The 16950-nt window shown below is 49.8% G+C and overlaps 1 protein-coding gene across 4 annotated transcripts in view; it reads right to left on the bottom strand.

The window, feature by feature from the left end:
• LOC111846767 (protein ENTREP2-like) overlaps positions 1-16950 on the bottom strand; it is a 77645-nt gene that overhangs the window by 32459 nt on the left and 28236 nt on the right. For all 4 annotated transcript variants that reach the window (XM_072698327.1, XM_072698328.1, XM_072698329.1 and 1 more), the window contains exon 2: positions 7515-7571. In XM_072698327.1, the coding sequence (XP_072554428.1) occupies positions 7515-7571 (57 nt within the window). The remainder of the gene's footprint in view (positions 1-7514; positions 7572-16950) is intronic.

The raw sequence follows: 16950 nt of genomic DNA, 5'->3' as shown, positions 1-16950 counted from the left end.
GGACAGACTGACACGGACAGAGACAGGGAGGTGGACAGACTGACACGGACAGAGACAGGGAGGTGGACAGACTGACATGGACAGAGACAGGGAGGGGGACAGACTGAGATAGACGGTGAAGTGTACAGAAAGATCACTGTTGCCAGTATGACCTTATTCAGTCGTGACACTCAACAAATTGCTCATCATATAAGGCTGTACAGAATGACAGAGGAGTCATTACAGTTTTTAGGACCGTTCGTCTCATAGAAAAACCTGTGCTACCTCACAAAAAAATATTCACAAGCCTAAAGTCAACACCAGTGGGACTGAGCATGCCTGAAACCAATTGGAGCGATGTAACAGTTATTGACGTACCCAGTGCAAACAGCATGTGGTCTATCTGTTGGTGGATGAACATAACATCTCCAGGGCCAGATCAAGTCTAACCCTCATAATCACTCTTCCTCTCTGATAAACTCCTCCTCAATAAATACTTCCATATGGTTTTATTTCTCAGGCCACTTAAGGGACCAACAGACTAAATGAATCGAATCAAATCTCATCCTTCATTCTGAGACCATCAGAAGTAAAGCATAATTTTCATATAAATTCAGGCCCTTTCCCACTATGATTTCCCAGATAACTACAGTGGCTTTCAGAAGGTCGCTCAGGGAATGCTTTAATGATGTTCTTCACTCCCTTAGGGCCCGCTTAACAGATGACCACGCCTGAGGACCATGTCCTCGCCTAAGTGTCCACTTCTGTTGGTGGCAGCCTCGTTTACCGCAGTGACTACTCTGCTGTGGTACTCCAGCTTAATGCAAACACATCAGCTAGCCATTCAGCCAATCAGCCATCTAGCCAATCAACCAACCAGCTATCCAGCCAATTGGCCATTCAGCCAATCAGCCAGCCAATCAGCAATCCAGCCAATCAGCCAGCCGGCCATCCAGCCAATCAGCCAACCGGCCAACCAGCCAGCCATCCAGCCCCACCCCCAGCCCACGATTATTCCCTCCCACCTCCTTCCTCACTTCCTTCCCAATTTGTTTCATCAGTTACATCAAGGCCAGATTAGTGACAGACCAGGGACCTGACGTTGCTCCTCAGCCTTGCAGCCATTCATTAGCATAATGAAAAAATGCAGCATACAGTGTAAACAAACACGGAGACTTACTGGGCATGCCCAGAACCAGGCCAAACATTCATATATCAAGCAATCAGGATCTCCTTAAGATCCCGTGGTCAACCTGAACATTAGAAATTGCTACTCTGAGTAAAACTTCCCAGGTCTGTCCAAAAGTCCAGTTTGGCCACAGAATCTCAGCCAGCCCCAGTGCCTGGCTCCCGTTTCCATTGTCAGCCTCACTTTCATTTTATTTTATTTTATTTGAATTCTACAAGAGTTGTGTTATAATCTTTAATGTCATCAGCAGTGCGAAGCAGTGAGGGTTAATCTCCATTAGCTGCACACTGCACAGGGTTCATCTCTCAAATGCCCCAAAACTAATCCTGGTGTTTAAAAGCAGACAAGCAAAGTCCTCCAGGGAATGACAAAAAATATGTTATATGAAAGTATGGCAGTTGGTATCATATTAACAAAAATATAAAAGAGAATTTTAATCATGTCATAAAATAAACACCCATCTTGAATTTTCACTGCCAGTTGTATAACTGTAAGTTGCAGTGCACACCTTAGATAGGAACCCTGTTTGTTACTGCTTAAGAGTGTCAGGGGGGTAATCAGGGTCGCACCGATTGATCAGCTAACATTCTCATAGCCATTTAGCACAGGGCTCGTCCTTCACACAAAGACAGGTCCCAGAATACACCTCTTACACGTGAAAGCTGGGGTAGGGCACTTGCCACATCCTCATCTGTCTCATGGACAGTATAAGTGAAGGCGAAAGCTCACGGACGTCAGCGGCATCGTTTGTCACGACCGGGTGAGGCTCACATCCATCCAGGGGAGGAATATTCCAACAAATCAGAGAAGGGTCAGCATATCCCGCATCCTCCTTCCGTTCCGCGGGAGCCCTGTACGCAGGATCCTGGGCACCCCCTCACAGCCGGGTAGAGGGTGGGGGGCATTGGTGGTTGAGTGCCATGACAGATGTCCTTTTTGTGCCTCGCATGATTTGTGGAGCGGAAAGGCAGAAACAAGAGCGGGAGCAAAATGGCTTTGTTTTCATCAGAAAAAAAATGTAACGAACAAGGCTTCCGGAAGGTGCTGCAGCGAAATGACGATATAAATAACTCATCTCCCTCCATCACTCCCAAATAGATGGAGTGACTGTGATATTCCTCATTCTCCTGGCATGATAAATGCGGGTGCGCAGTATGGATCGCATATGGCCGTGGCTCGTGAAGCTCTCCGTTCATTTACCTTATTCATTCATTCAGGCAACAAACACTTGGGCAAGGAGGAAGGCAGACGTCAATACCACCATCCAGTCTCATATGATCCGATTGCTAATTAATTAAAATGCAAGAATACCGTTACTCACAAACAAGGAAAGAAGGAAAGTATGCGAGAGTCAGGCCCAGATGGTCACGGTGAAAGTTTTGCGTGTGGGTGTCTGGCAGACTGACTGCAAGTTTCTGTTTTTTTCTGCCTGTTCACCTGGAGACTAAGATTCCTCCCTGCAGTGACACGCCATGACAGTCACACATGGCATTCTGCATGTCCACGGACAGACAGAGACACAGATGGACCGGGCTGAGCTGCCACTATCACGACATTATCGGCGACGTCATCGATCTTAGCACCTGAGCGCGTGTCGGTTGCAGGATGCGCTGTGGGACGTGTGGCTCGTCTGCTGCCGGGCTCCACGCCGTGACACGGGTACCGTCACGTCCACGCACCGTGTGGTTATTCCGGGAACTCTGCGGGATTTAACATCAAACATCTCCCACGCGGCGCGGCGTGTCCCACTCGTCAGGATCACGAGCGGATGTGACGGGACACTGGTGAATCTGAACCAAGCCGATATACTGCCACAGCTCAGGGTCGCCCTTCGGTCCGCTGGGGGAGGGTGCCGCTTAGGGGCGTGGCCAATATGGCTCCGGGCAGGCAGACTCCAAAACAATCCTCCCCCCTCCCTCATTATTCACATGGGGCTAGCCCAGCCCAATCACCTGTTTACCTCACATCACACAGGACCCCCTCCCCCACTAACAGTGGTACTGACTCTGAGAACCCTATGAGTGCCACAACAAAAACAAACTGCTCTTTTAATGTCATGAATTACATTTTCACCGAATGAATTCATTTCATTATTATTTCAAGATCTTTCCTGCTGCTGTTTTTCTGCGTTTGTTTAGCCATTTGAAAAGCTTATAGTGCTAGAGGGTTGAGATCAAGTAAAAAAACAGCTCCCCCAATTTGATGGGGAATATTACGGGTCTGTAACATTTGAGTTTTGTGGTCAGCTGGGCTTGAACTAATTGGTTTTATGTGGTTTCCTTTTTAAACTTCGGTGAACACTAATTTGAATTCCCCCACGCTTGAACGAAGCAAGAACATGGTGCATGATAATACAGCTTCTGGACACAGGCTGAGAGCGCACAGACTATCCACTGCCGGACGCGTCCGGCAATGTGACCCAAATCTCGATGGGGCGCTAATTGTGCAAATGTGGCTCCTATTGGGCTTGTTTAGCAGGAAGGGCTGGGTGCTGTCTGAGGGGGGGATGCAGGGCCCCCCCCTCATGTGTGCCTCAGCCCATTATAAACAGCGACCCCCCGGTAAGGTTATCAGAAGGATTTATGATGTCTCCTGGGCCAGCTAGGGGTGGGGTGGGGGCCTACGCCCATAAATCAGTGACATGTCGGCAGAATTGTTCTCCAGTTAAGCCCGGTGTTATGTGACATGATGGCCTGCTTCCCTAAGAGGGGCCAGCCCAGTGAGTACCACTTCCCAAAGAAGAGGAACAGGCCCAATGAGTACCACTTCCCAAAGAAGAGGGGCCAGCCCAGTGAGTACCACTTCCCAAAGAAGAGGAACAGGCCCAGTGAGTACCACTTCCCAAAGAAGAGGAACAGGCCCAGTGAGTACTGCTTCCCTAAGAGGGGCAGCCCACTGAGTACCACTTCCCAAAGAAGAGGGGCAGCCCACTGAGTACCACTTCCAAAAGAAGAGGAACAGGCCCAGTGAGTACCACTTCCCAAAGAATAGGAACAGGCCCAGTGAGTACCACTTCCCAAAGAATAGGAACAGGCCCAGTGAGTACCACTTCCCAAAGAAGAGGAACAGGCCCAGTGAGTACCACTTCCCAAAGAAGAGGAACAGGCCCAGTGAGTACTGCTTCCCTAAGAGGGGCAGCCCACTGAGTACCACTTCCCAAAGAAGAGGGGCAGCCCACTGAGTACCACTTCCCAAAGAAGAGGAACAGGCCCAGTGAGTACCACTTCCCAAAGAATAGGAACAGGCCCAGTGAGTACCACTTCCCAAAGAAGAGGAACAGGCCCAGTGAGTACTGCTTCCCTAAGAGGGGCAGCCCACTGAGTACCACTTCCCAAAGAAGAGGAACAGGCCCAATGAGTACCACTTCCCAAAGAAGAGGGCCAGCCCAGTGAGTACTACTTCCCAAAGAAGAGGAACAGGCCCAGTGAGTACCACTTCCCAAAGAAGAGGGGCAGCCCAGTGAGTACTACTTCCCAAAGAAGAGGAACAGGCCCAGTGAGTACCACTTCCCAAAGAAGAGGGGCAGCCCACTGAGTACCACTTCCCAAAGAAGAGGAACAGGCCCAATGAGTACCACTTCCCAAAGAAGAGGGCCAGCCCAGTGAGTACTACTTCCCAAAGAAGAGGAACAGGCCCAGTGAGTACCACTTCCCAAAGAAGAGGGGCAGCCCAGTGAGTACCGCTTCCCTAAGAAGAGGGGCAGCCCAGTGAGTACCACTTCCCAAAGAAGAGGGGCAGCCCACTGAGTATCACTTCCCTAAGAAGAGGGGCAGCCCAGTGAGTACCACTTCCCAAAAAAGAGGGGCAGCCCAGTGAGTACCGCTTCCCAAAGAAGAGGGACAGCCCAGTGAGTACCACTTCCCAAAGAAGAGGGGCAGCCCAGTGAGTACCACTTCCCAAAGAAGAGGGGCAGCCCAGTGAGTACCGCTTCCCAAAGAAGAGGGACAGGCCCAGTGAGATCCGCTTCCCAAAGGATAAGGGCAGTCCCAAAAGGGTCCATAGAGGGGCGTGTCCATTACCTCAACATTACAAAGACACACTTGGAAGGACAGGCAGCCTGAGAAAAACCAACAGGAGCTTTTTTTCAGGCAGGTGACCGTGCTGATGAGATTTATTTCTGTCTGTGAAAAGGTTAATGCATGCAAGTATTGCCAAGCATAGCTTGGGGGGGGAGAGAGGGTGAACAGACAGGAACCCACTAAACTGAAGACAGAAATCTGGCGGACTCATATGGACCTGCCGTGAGTCTGGGTAGGTCTGTGGTCCCTATTGTGCAGTTTGTGACAGGTGCCACACAGCAGCAGGTCTGCTGAGTGTATGAAACACTCCATTATTATGGATCAAAGGCCATATTCGTACCTTCCTGTCTTGCACATCGTCAGACCCACACTGAATCCCATAATGCACTTCTCTCTATTCCATTTCCTGCTTAATTTAAGGGAAAACCAGAATACTGGGGAGTAAGATGACAAAAAGGTGCACAGGTATGTGGGCAGACAGCGAAGGAGACTCTACACAAGCCGCCTTCCAGCAGATCTCTTAGGCTGAAGGTTAGTCCTCACAATTGGCTCGATCATGGGCACCGACTCATTATGCAGTGTCATCACTGGAATGCACGTGCTTGTAGGTGATTAGAGCGCATTAAATGTGTCGCAAAAATCAGCATCCCCCTTTCTGCCGCTGTTGATGAGTGAAATCAACGGGACGGAGCTTGGTGTCGAGTCCGTTCGAGCGTCTCTCAAGATGTGGAGAAGCACAGAGGGTCTGTGCACGGCGGGCGGAGCGTCTGGTCACCCCGGAGAGGAACCTGCCCTCATGGAGAGTAGGGTAACAATGAAGAGGCCCTCTTACTGCCTTATTTCAACAATGCCCAAGTAATTACCCCAGGCCTGCTTAACAACATTTCCATAAAAGACTGGATGGGTCTGATGGCACTACACTGTCTACTTACATTTATGAGTAGGAGTATTTACACAAACCTGCTCAGTAAAGGTCACCTGAGGCCTCTCCCGTAGTCAGCTGACTTGCTGTATGCCCCCCCCCCCACCCCCACCCTCGGTGCTTGTCGCTCTGGGTGATGGCAGACTTACAGTAATGATCGCTCCTATGCCTGCCGTGCGCTCAATCCCCAAGGGGTGGGGGGCTTCATAACATGCAGACTGAGAGCCCCTCCTCCCCCCGAATCCTGGTTGGCATTCCTGCGTGATGCCAGGCCACAGATGTCTCCCATTTCCCGACAGGTCACAGCCCTGGCACGTGACAGCCTCGCCGGCTATCGTCCTAACCCCCGCCTGCTCCCTCCCTCTCTCGCCTGGGCAGAAGATCGTGAACTTGGTATTCACCGTGTGTAACTCTCTCTTGGGGGGGTCAGAGCTTATAATTGGGGGCCCTCAAAGTGAAGCGATGCGGGTTGAGGAAGATGGAGCTGGTGATTTTCTCCCTGAGTCATCGCTGGAAGGACGCTCCCCATCAGTCTCACCTGCACCCCGCGTCCGAGCATACCACCACCCCCAGGGGGCGCCCAACTGCCCGTGGGCGATCCAAGTCTGAAGCAGAGACGCACAGGCTGGCAGCATGTGACGCTGGCAGCGTGTGGCGCTGTCAGCGTGGGGGTGTGTGAGAAGGAGAGCCATCCTCATTAGATGATGTTTACGGAATATTAACCAGGCAGCAGCTCCTCCCCCATTTCCACCCCCATTGAGGTGTCAGATCACAACATCTGACGAGAAAATGAAGCTCGCTGCTCCCCCCAACTCGAGCCTGTCTGCTCCAGCTTTGCACACCTTTCTATCCATGTGGGTCACTGAAGGTCATCGGTTGAAGGACACACCTCCATCGAGATCATTCTGCTCCTACAAGAGCATGGACTGGATCACTTCCCTGGCACATTACGAAGGAGTGATGACACATCAGTCACACACCCTTGGGACAGCCACTTCCCAGGAGGTCTCAGTGATCTCGGGGCCTCAGACTCCCCCTTCAGTGCCCGGAGAGGCACAGAACCTTCACGCTTTCAGATTCATGGTCTGAAGTACTGTGTCAGTTGGGCAGGTCAAAAGTGGAGGGGCATAGCGCTTGTGCTTTAGCAGGGCAGGATATACATGCATGGCGACCTGACCCAGGGAACAGAATGATTTTTCAACAGATTTATTTATCTAACGATGTCCATTTCCAGGCCTAAGGCCCACAACTCCCCCATAGGGGATAGGAGAGCCCTGACAGGCTTTTAACAGCACAGGAGAACCTGCAAGTTTCTGTTCTGACACCATGAACCAACTTTTCTACATCAGGCAGGATTCCAGAATGCAGAGAGGGCCATGCGTGTGTTGGGGTGGGGGTCACTCACCACCAAGGACAGGGGCCTCTTCCAGGACACCACCCCAATCAGCCCGGACAGCAGCACCTGAAACATAAAATCGATAGTAATGACATCACAGGGGGCCAGGAGAAGAGACAAGGAGCACCGAGAGAGAAACAGGAGCTAAACGAACAGAGCCACTGGAGTATGAGGAGGCCAGATAGTCTAGCTGGTCAGAACATTCCAGCACGGAGCACCTATGAAAGTGAATTTTTCTGCCTGTAGCATTTGAGGTTAAGCATCGTGTGTGACCCGGTCACAGTGCACCACTGCGCAATCAGAATTAAAGTCTCAGCTCGAGGTGAGGAGGAGGTCAGCCAAAGACCTGCTGATCCACATACAGCTACCCAGCTATCTGAGGCGCCGTGCTGTAGGCCAGCAGTGAGGAGCTGACTGCACTGATTTTACACCAAGTCTCCTGCTTCACTGGCACCACTGAAATCTCACGGCTCAGCCAGTTCAAACATGTGATTTCTTACCGATTCAGTAACATGAACATTATCTTGTACTCATTGGTTTCAGGTGTTCATAGTTTTTACTTTGAAGCTTTTATAAATTGTGTTAATTTGTGTTTAATTCCTGCCATTAAACATGCCTAATACAGTACTTGCTTGTTAATAAGGTTAACACTATCAATTGCTTGAAAACAATGTATTCTTATAATTTAGGTTCTGATGATAAATGTAACAACCTGATAACATTGATCCATCACCAGTAACTGCTTACCTAACCTCATTATTTCTTATTGCACTAAATGATATATTTTTCATATACTTAATTGCAATGTAGGCTGCTCAACATTGTGAAAATCATGGTTAGGATGTGTCATTAGGTATGACATAAATCTGGCAAAGCTTTTAACTATGGCCATACTGCTGGTGTAGCACATATTCCAGTGTCATATACTGTCGGTGGAGAGTGTATTCCAATGTCATATACTGTCAGTGTGGCATGTATTCCAAGGTCATATACTGTCAGCGGAATGAATTTCAGTGTCATATACTGTTAGTGTGGCACGTTTTCCACGATCATATACTATCAATGCAGCGTATATTCCAGTGTCATATACTGTCAGTGTGGCATGTATTCCAAGGTCATATACTGTCAGCGGAATGAATTTCAGTGTCATATACTGTCAGTGTGGCACGTATTCCAAGGTCATATACTGCCGATGCAGCGTGTATTCCAGTGTCATATCCTGTCGGGGGAGAGTGTATTCCAGTGTCATATACTGTCAGTGTGGCATGTATTCCAGTGTCATATACTGTCAGTGCAATGAGTATTCCAGTGTCATATACTCTCAGTGTGGCATGTATTCCAGTACCACATAGTCTCAGTGCAGCGTGTATTTCAGTACCATATTGCTTTTTATCAATTGATCCCAGCCTTTGAAATATGAACCCCAATGATATTCTGAAAATTAAAAAAATATATTATTAAGGAAATGAAGTGCAATGCACCCTAACATTCCCATTGACAGCAAAATTGAAAGCTCCTATTAGCCAGGTAGGGATAGCTACAATCACAGTGAGTCCATGCTGTCAGTATCTTTCATCAGACTGCAGCACAAGCCCACTGCTGGCTTATGAGTGACAGTGTAGATCAGCACTTGGTGTGTCCCACTCTGTCATAAAATCGCTTCAGCCCACCTTTTCCTCCTGACACGAGCCACAGATGTCACTCAACGCCCAATTAGTCCACGTGCTGTTGATTGTTTTGATCTTCAAGTCAGTCAGCATTTAGGACCAGGACTGTGTTTGATATTACACTCATTTCTCATTTTTACATGATTTCAGTTGTGGAAATCCTTTGTACAAAAAGTGTTTATTTATTTATGTTCCTTTCTTATTTTCATAAAGCTGGGGAAGAAAGTCACAAGGTTTTGACTGTCAATGGTCTCTCTGGAGTGACTGATCCTCCCCCTGCTGGGAGGGAGGCGCAGAGAGAGACAGACAGGTCGACGTCGTCGTGACCGGACGGAGAATGAGGTTGGGGCACAAATAAGCAAGTCCACCACGTGAAGCCCCCCCCCCCCGCCACAGTGCCCCCCAGTGGCTGCCAGGCCCCACGTGCTTCCTTCTCCTCCCCGTGTACCATTTGTTGTTTTTTTAACCTGGCCTGTAGCTCCCCCTCCCAGGAGAGAATTCCATCTCCTCGGCACTACAGGAGACACCAAGGGGGACGTGGATAAATCTCCATTTTGAATGTAAGCTAGCCAGCCCTCCCTCACAGCCGGGGCTCCTTGAGGAGTGCGCCTTTCATCTGTGCCATTTCGCGTTCCCCTCAGCTCCCTGGGAACAGCACAGCCACACCTCACCTGTCCCCCCCCCCACCCCGCCATTCTGAGGGGGGTGGGGGGGGGTTATCAGCAAGTCGTGAGGGGCACACTCTTCAGATGCGAGGGGGAGGTTGGCAGGAAGATACCACGTTGGGGAAGATGTACGAGCCGTGAGCAGCAGGGCCGCCATTGTGGATCGGCGCCTCTCCGTCTCAGCCCGGAGTTTGCGCACTCAGCTTTAAGTTGACTGTTCAGATTCTTAGCTCTTAGCAACACGAGTTACTGGGGCTTAGGTCCTTAGCGCTGAGGTCAGATGCCTCACATACACTGAATCTCTCTCTCTCTGTCACACACACACACACACACACACACACACACATAACTGCACATGAGTGAATGGGTGAAAGAATGAATCTGTTAGTGGATCGAAGAATAAGTCCTTCATCCAAAGGGATGCAGAGGAGGTATTTATTTGGCCCCAGGGGAAGATCGCATTACAGGAGGGCAGGACAGGAGCTGTCTGCAGCGAGCGGGCAGAGGAATGCATCTTCTCCACAGAGGAAAGTATCTTTGGCCTGGTGCCAGAGCGGGCGGATGAGGGGAGGCTCTCGATCTCTCACACACACAGAAGTGCCCACACCGAGAGGTCTGACACTGGCGCTAAAGGCATGCCTTCCACTGGCACTGTAGTGCCCCCACAGTCTGCCAGTGCTTATCCTGTCATGTGATGGTCAGCTCTGCTACATACATCCAGCTGTTGGACAGTCGAGTAGGGTCTGGGGGGGGGGCTGTCATCCGCTGCGGACCATGGCTTTCCTTGTCCACACGTCCCACCCTTTCAACAAACATCTACTGCAAAAATCAGCTGCCAGAATTTACTGCGTCCTGTTGCCATGCAACAACATTTTCCGAATGTGTACTCCCAGCCTGGATGTGTACTCCCAGTTTGCAAGCATGCTCCCAGCCTGCATGCGTGCTCCCAGCCTGCATGCGTACTCCCAGCCTGCATGCGTACTCCCAGCTGGGGTCTTTGTGTAGAATTTGGAAGTCCACTTTATTTAGTGACAACAGTGTCTTCTCATTGGTTAGGTGAACTGGCATATCTAAATTCCATAGAGTGTGTCAGCCCTGTGATGGATTGGAATACAGTTCAGGGTGTCCCCTGTCCTTCCTGAGATCCAGCAGCACTATGACCCAGTACTGAATAACTAGTAAAGGAAAATGGACGGGTACAGACAACTAATAAACAAACAGAAGTGACCCATCTCTTATGCTGAACTGCTACAGGAGCACGAGCTGTGCTGGATCTGAATGACTTTCTCAAATGAATAGGGATGAGCTGTATGAAGCATCACACTCAACATTGACGCTTATATTTAGCCAGATCTGCTATAAGCCCCACTGCATTCTGGGAAAGCAGCCTCTCAGTCAAGCGGCCACAGATCACGTTGTGAAGCTAGATGCTGCAGAAGTGTATTTACAGCAATTTTGTGCGCGGCGCCAGCGCTGCTGATGTTCAGCCGGCGAATGTTTGTGCCAAATGCACAAACGATGTGGAAGGAGTCCAAACAGGCGCAGACTGCAAACTGGATGTGCAGCAAGTTAGTCTCACTGCTGTCTGACTTCATAACTGGCCCAAGTCTTTAGGTCATTTTCAATCCACTGCTTCGACGCTTGTTCACTCACACAAAACTGGCCTTATAAATACGAAATCACAAAGCCAGTTTGGCCAAAACTTTTGGCCTGCGTTCCTTTAATTGGGCTAAAGCAAAACATCGGATAATTTTACAACAGGCAGAGTAATAGTGGCTGTATAGTGAGTCACAGGCGATCGTGGTGATGTTTAACATTCACCTGGTGTATGGCATGCAGGCGTGACGTGCGGACCGCACGGCTTGCACGCCTCCTGCCCAGCTCTCTCAGAGTAACACGTCAGCATGAATGGGCATCTAAAAATCATGCCGTTTCTGACACATCCACAGCCCCCAAGGGAGAGGGGCCCCACGCATCGCCACCGGCCACTAGCCACAAATCACAGCTGAGGTTTTTCTAGCCTGCCTATATCAGGGACGTGTGCCGTGCGTTACAGATTATTCACATGCAGGCAGGCAGACAAGCACACGCACACACATACAGGCAGGCAGTCAGACAGACAGGCAAGAGAGCGGGTGGGTGGGCAGGTACGCACAGACAGACAGACAGGTAGGCAGACACATAGGTTTATAATTTTATCTTTTATCTTTCATTTATCTCCATTCATTTCTATGGGGAAACCTTTAATCCCAACAGGACCTTAACCCCTACCCAGCCCCAACCTTAACCATAAGTAATCAAGCTAAATGATACTTTTGGTTTAAATTTTTTTTTATTGCAGTCACAGATTTTTATGAAAATAATAGGTTATCACATTGTGGGGACTAAAACCAAATACACACACACACACACACACACACAGATACACCTCCAAATCATTCGATGAGTGATCATTTCTGAGCAATATATTCATTAAAAAAACCCTAAAGACATCCAACATTTTGAATGTTTCTTTATTGTGAATTACGATCAGATGCCAGAAACCAAATTGAAGGTGTAAAAGATTTACTCTGGCACTCAGTCTGGTCCATTTACACCTTTTTCTATATGACTTTCCATCAAAATGTTCTGGGATAGTTTGACTCTGTGCTGATTGGGATTCTTAAATTAAGACCTCAGCAAAAAATGCTATAAATCAAAAAATGCTATAATTTCTGAAAAAAGTTGTGCACCTTTTATTAAGGCCTAACTTTCCCCATCAAAATGGGGGCTGGCTTTCGGAAATATATCAAATTATATAATATATTTTCCTTATTTATAAGAAAGTGGAAGGTGTTTAGCATGAAGACAACATGCTAAACGGTTATATTTTTAGTAATATTTTTTTAAACCCTGGCATGTCTCTGCCATTCTCACTAACCTGTTTACTTCAGAGGCCTTGCACACGATCCTCCCCCCTCCCCCCCCTCTCAAACGCATGCACTCGCGCTCCCCCCTTCTCGCTTGCCCATCGCGGCAGGCCCCGCACCTCACCTTTATTGCCATGGAAACAGGAGAACAAGAGCTGCTTCCCTGCAGTTCCTGGGGGGAGGGGCTTCTCCGTCGCTCTACCTGTTAGTCCTTCATTCTGCGCCGTAATCTTTCACGACGCTTTTCATTAAAATTCATCCCAAACTGACATTTCTTTTCCCCCCCACCCAATTTAAAAAAAAAAAACTATTAATCGAGCTTAATCCATAATCTCCAACGATGAACCTAGCACAATAACTGAATAGAACAGTGATTGCGCTCATAAATATGGTAATTAATATTCATTAATTTAAATTATTATTCATTAAGCAGCCTAATTGTAACATGCATTTGTCTCACTTCAAAGCTAGCAGACCTACTGAAGGTCATGTCAGTTAGGGATTTCATTTTTTTTTAAGAACTACACAATGAATCACGTTATCCTTTATAAAGCTGAGGTGAGGTACAGATATTTCGGAAACAGAGAAACTACACTATTATATAGTAACTCCAGAATGAAAGTAACAGGCCTGAGATTTCTGCTAGCTCCCCTCCCCCACCCCCTACCCCTAACCCCCACCCTCAGCCAAAACATCTCTTCCCAAGACCAGAATGAGACACTTTTGTTCAAAGTCACGGATTTTAAAAGCTCAACATCAGTGTCTCACTGCTGGGATAAGTCTCCATTTCACCTCTATGATGACCTCCTCTTGAGTTCTGGCACAAGTGTGAACCCTCAGAGATTCGTGGGAACACCATGAAACCCGACGAGGAGTGTGGCACCGGGCAGGCCGGTGTCTTTGTCGCCCTCAGGGCACTCGCGTGGAACAGGGCAGTGTGTCTCTATGCGTACGAATGAGCGCCACACCGGGCAGGCCGGTGTCTTTGTCGCCCTCAGGGCACTCGCGTGGAACAGGGCAGTGTGTCTCTATGCGTACGAATGAGCGCCACACCGGGCAGGCCGGTGTCTTTGTCGCCCTCAGGGGACTCGCGTGGAACAGGGCAGTGTGTCTCTATGCGTACGAATGAGCGCCGCACCGGGCAGGCCGGTGTCTTTGTCGCCCTCAGGGCACTCGCGTGGAACAGGGCAGTGTGTCTCTATGCGTACGAGTGAGCGCCGCACCGGGCAGGCCGGTGTCTTTGTCGCCCTCAGGGCACTCGCGTGGAACAGAGCAGTGTGTCTCTATGCGTACGAGTGAGCGTGGCAGAGTGTCACTTTCTCATGAATGAACCGGGCTGGCTCATCACAGGGCTAGCGTGCGTTTCACTGCCCACACAAACTAAAGTAAAGATGGCCTATAAAACACACAGTATGGCATCGCAATTAGGCTAGGGTGGTATCTCATTTTTCATACTGTCCAGGCATTATATTGCAGTTTATGGTATTTTGATGGTATTTTCAAAGGCAACCTCCCTCCTGTTGTTTTCAAAATACCGCGGTATACTGCATTACCCTAATACCGGCCACGCCCACTCAGAATGTGGGTTAACACAGAAAGTGCATAAACTGAGCTGAACAATGAAAAACGATACATCACTGCACCATTAACATAGATCATAACACAAATTATTGTCAGATGCCAAATGAGGTATTTAACAGCTGTTTTTTCACTAATCTGGCAGTTTCCAAATCCTAGACGAAAGCAGTGCCACTAATTGTCTGCAATAAAGGGAAGTTGTCAGTGGCAAACGTGAGGCTGCAGGAAGTGCTTTTGCCGGATTGGCTGCAGGAGAACCACTACCCAGGTGGCTCCCAACACACCTCCAGTGAAGAGCCTCAAACTATACAGAGTGCTTGATTAAAATGATGGGTTTGCAGAGCGCCACACAACACCCCATGACACACACGCTCCCCAAAATAAAGAAATCAATCCCATAATGCAAGAAGAGGCACGGAGCCATTATCTGCCTGCTTAAAGCGATGGGATCTCGGCTGCCGCCTGCTCATTATGGGATTGCGACCAAGCCCAGGGAAAAATATAAAGAGAATAAAAGATAAACGAGCCTCCTTCTCCAAAGTTAATTTAACAAGGCACTTAAGATAAGGAAACCTCTGCCGATTCCTACAAAACCCGCCCCAGATGGCCAGCTCGACATAACCAAGCAGTGAGGGAGTGGCACTGGTGGTATTCCAGCCAAGAAGCCATGTTAGCCTATAGCCATCTGCTCCTCACAGCCAGCTGGGCACCAGTCACCTAGACCAACAGGACGTAATGGGAGTTATGCAGAGGGTAGGGTATGCAGGACACATCAGCCACACGCTGCCAGTCCTCCTAACCCCAAAGCAGCGCCCCGGCTAACCCCAAAGAAGCGCCCCGGCTAACCCCAAAGCAGCGCCCCGGCTAACCCCAAAGAAGCGCCCCGGCTAACCCCAAAGCAGCGTCCCGGCTAACCCCAAAGAAGCTCCCCGGCTAAACCCAAAGAAGCGTCCCGGCTAACCCCAAAGAAGCGTCCCGGCTAACCCCAAAGAAGCGTCCCGGCTAACCCCAAAGAAGCGTCCCGGCTAACCCCAAAGAAGCGTCCCGGCTAAACCCAAAGAAGCGTCCCGGCTAACCCCAAAGAAGCGTCCCGGCTAACCCCAAAGAAGCGTCTCGGCTAAACCCAAAGAAGCGTCCCGGCTAACCCCAAAGAAGCGTCCGGGCTAACCCCAAAGAAGCGCCCCGGCTAAACCCAAAGAAGCGTCCCGGCTAAACCCAAAGAAGCGTCCCGGCTAACCCCAAAGAAGCGCCCCGGCTAAACCCAAAGAAGCTCCCCGGCTAAACCCAAAGAAGCGTCCCGGCTAACCCCAAAGAAGCGTCCCGGCTAACCCCAAAGAAGCGTCCCGGCTAAACCCAAAGAAGCGTCCCGGCTAACCCCAAAGAAGCGTCCCGGCTAACCCCAAAGAAGCGTCCCGGCTAACCCCAAAGAAGCGTCTCGGCTAACCCCAAAGCAGCGTCTCGGCTAACCCCAAAGCAGCGTCCCGGCTAACCCCAAAGAAGCGTCCCGGCTAACCCCAAAGAAGCGTCCCGGCTAACCCCAAAGAAGCGTCCCGGCTAACCCCAAAGAAGCGTCTCGGCTAACCCCAAAGCAGCGTCCCGGCTAAACCCAAAGAAGCGTCCCAGCTAACCCCAAAGAAGCGTCCCGGCTAACCCCAAAGAAGCGTCCCGGCTAAACCCAAAGAAGCGTCCCAGCTAACCCCAAAGAAGCGTCCCGGCTAAACCCAAAGAAGCGTCCCGGCTAAACCCAAAGAAGCGTCCCGGCTAACCCCAAAGAAGCGCCGCGGCTAACCCCAAAGCAGCGTCCCGGCTAACCCCAAAGAAGCGCCGCGGCTAAACCCAAAGAAGCGTCCCGGCTAACCCCAAAGAAGCGCCCCGGCTAAACCCAAAGAAGCGTCCCGGCTAAACCCAAAGAAGCGTCCCGGCTAACCCCAAAGAAGCGCCCCGGCTAACCCCAAAGAAGCGCCCCGGCTAACCCCAAAGAAGCGTCCCGGCTAACCCCAAAGAAGCGTCCCGGCTAACCCCAAAGAAGCGTCCCGGCTAACCCCAAAGAAGCGCCCCGGCTAACCCCAAAGTAATTGCAGGATTTTGGGATAACCATTAGGTCAGCTGTTCAATCCCAAGGGTGAGGACTCCTCAGTCACAGTCATCAAATTAGGGAGCTGCAGGGAAAACCCCTATACACAGCGGCCCTTTCTGGATAAGATTGCCCACCCCTGACTTATATGAACGTCACAAGCGGTGACAGAGTCATCCATGTGCCCTGGTCACTGTGTTCTGTCTTGCTTGCAACAAACACCCTGCAGATGCAGAATCCAAGCAGTGAGAAACACCATGTGGATTCAGCCAGAAACGCTCCACGATCGGCTGGATGCTGACTTTGTATGTTAAACCTAGAACTCAGACTCTGATCACCTGAAGTTCCAGTCCTAAAACATCAGATGTCGTTTTCGTCAAACGCTTACGGACACCAGGTTTCTTCCTTCTACTTGACCCATTTAGACAGTCCTGTTCAGATAATACTTCTCTGAAAGGCCCAGTCGGGTCCAGGAATTTATCCCTACAATCAATCTACAACCGAGACGCATGGCTGGGTAATACTGAATCACATGATGGAAACAAATATGTG

The sequence above is a fragment of the Paramormyrops kingsleyae genome, chromosome 13 (genome assembly GCF_048594095.1).
Source record: "Paramormyrops kingsleyae isolate MSU_618 chromosome 13, PKINGS_0.4, whole genome shotgun sequence".
Lineage (NCBI taxonomy): Eukaryota > Metazoa > Chordata > Actinopteri > Osteoglossiformes > Mormyridae > Paramormyrops > Paramormyrops kingsleyae.
Note: the sequence above shows the minus strand (reverse complement) of the source record. Positions and strands in the feature narration are given on the sequence as shown.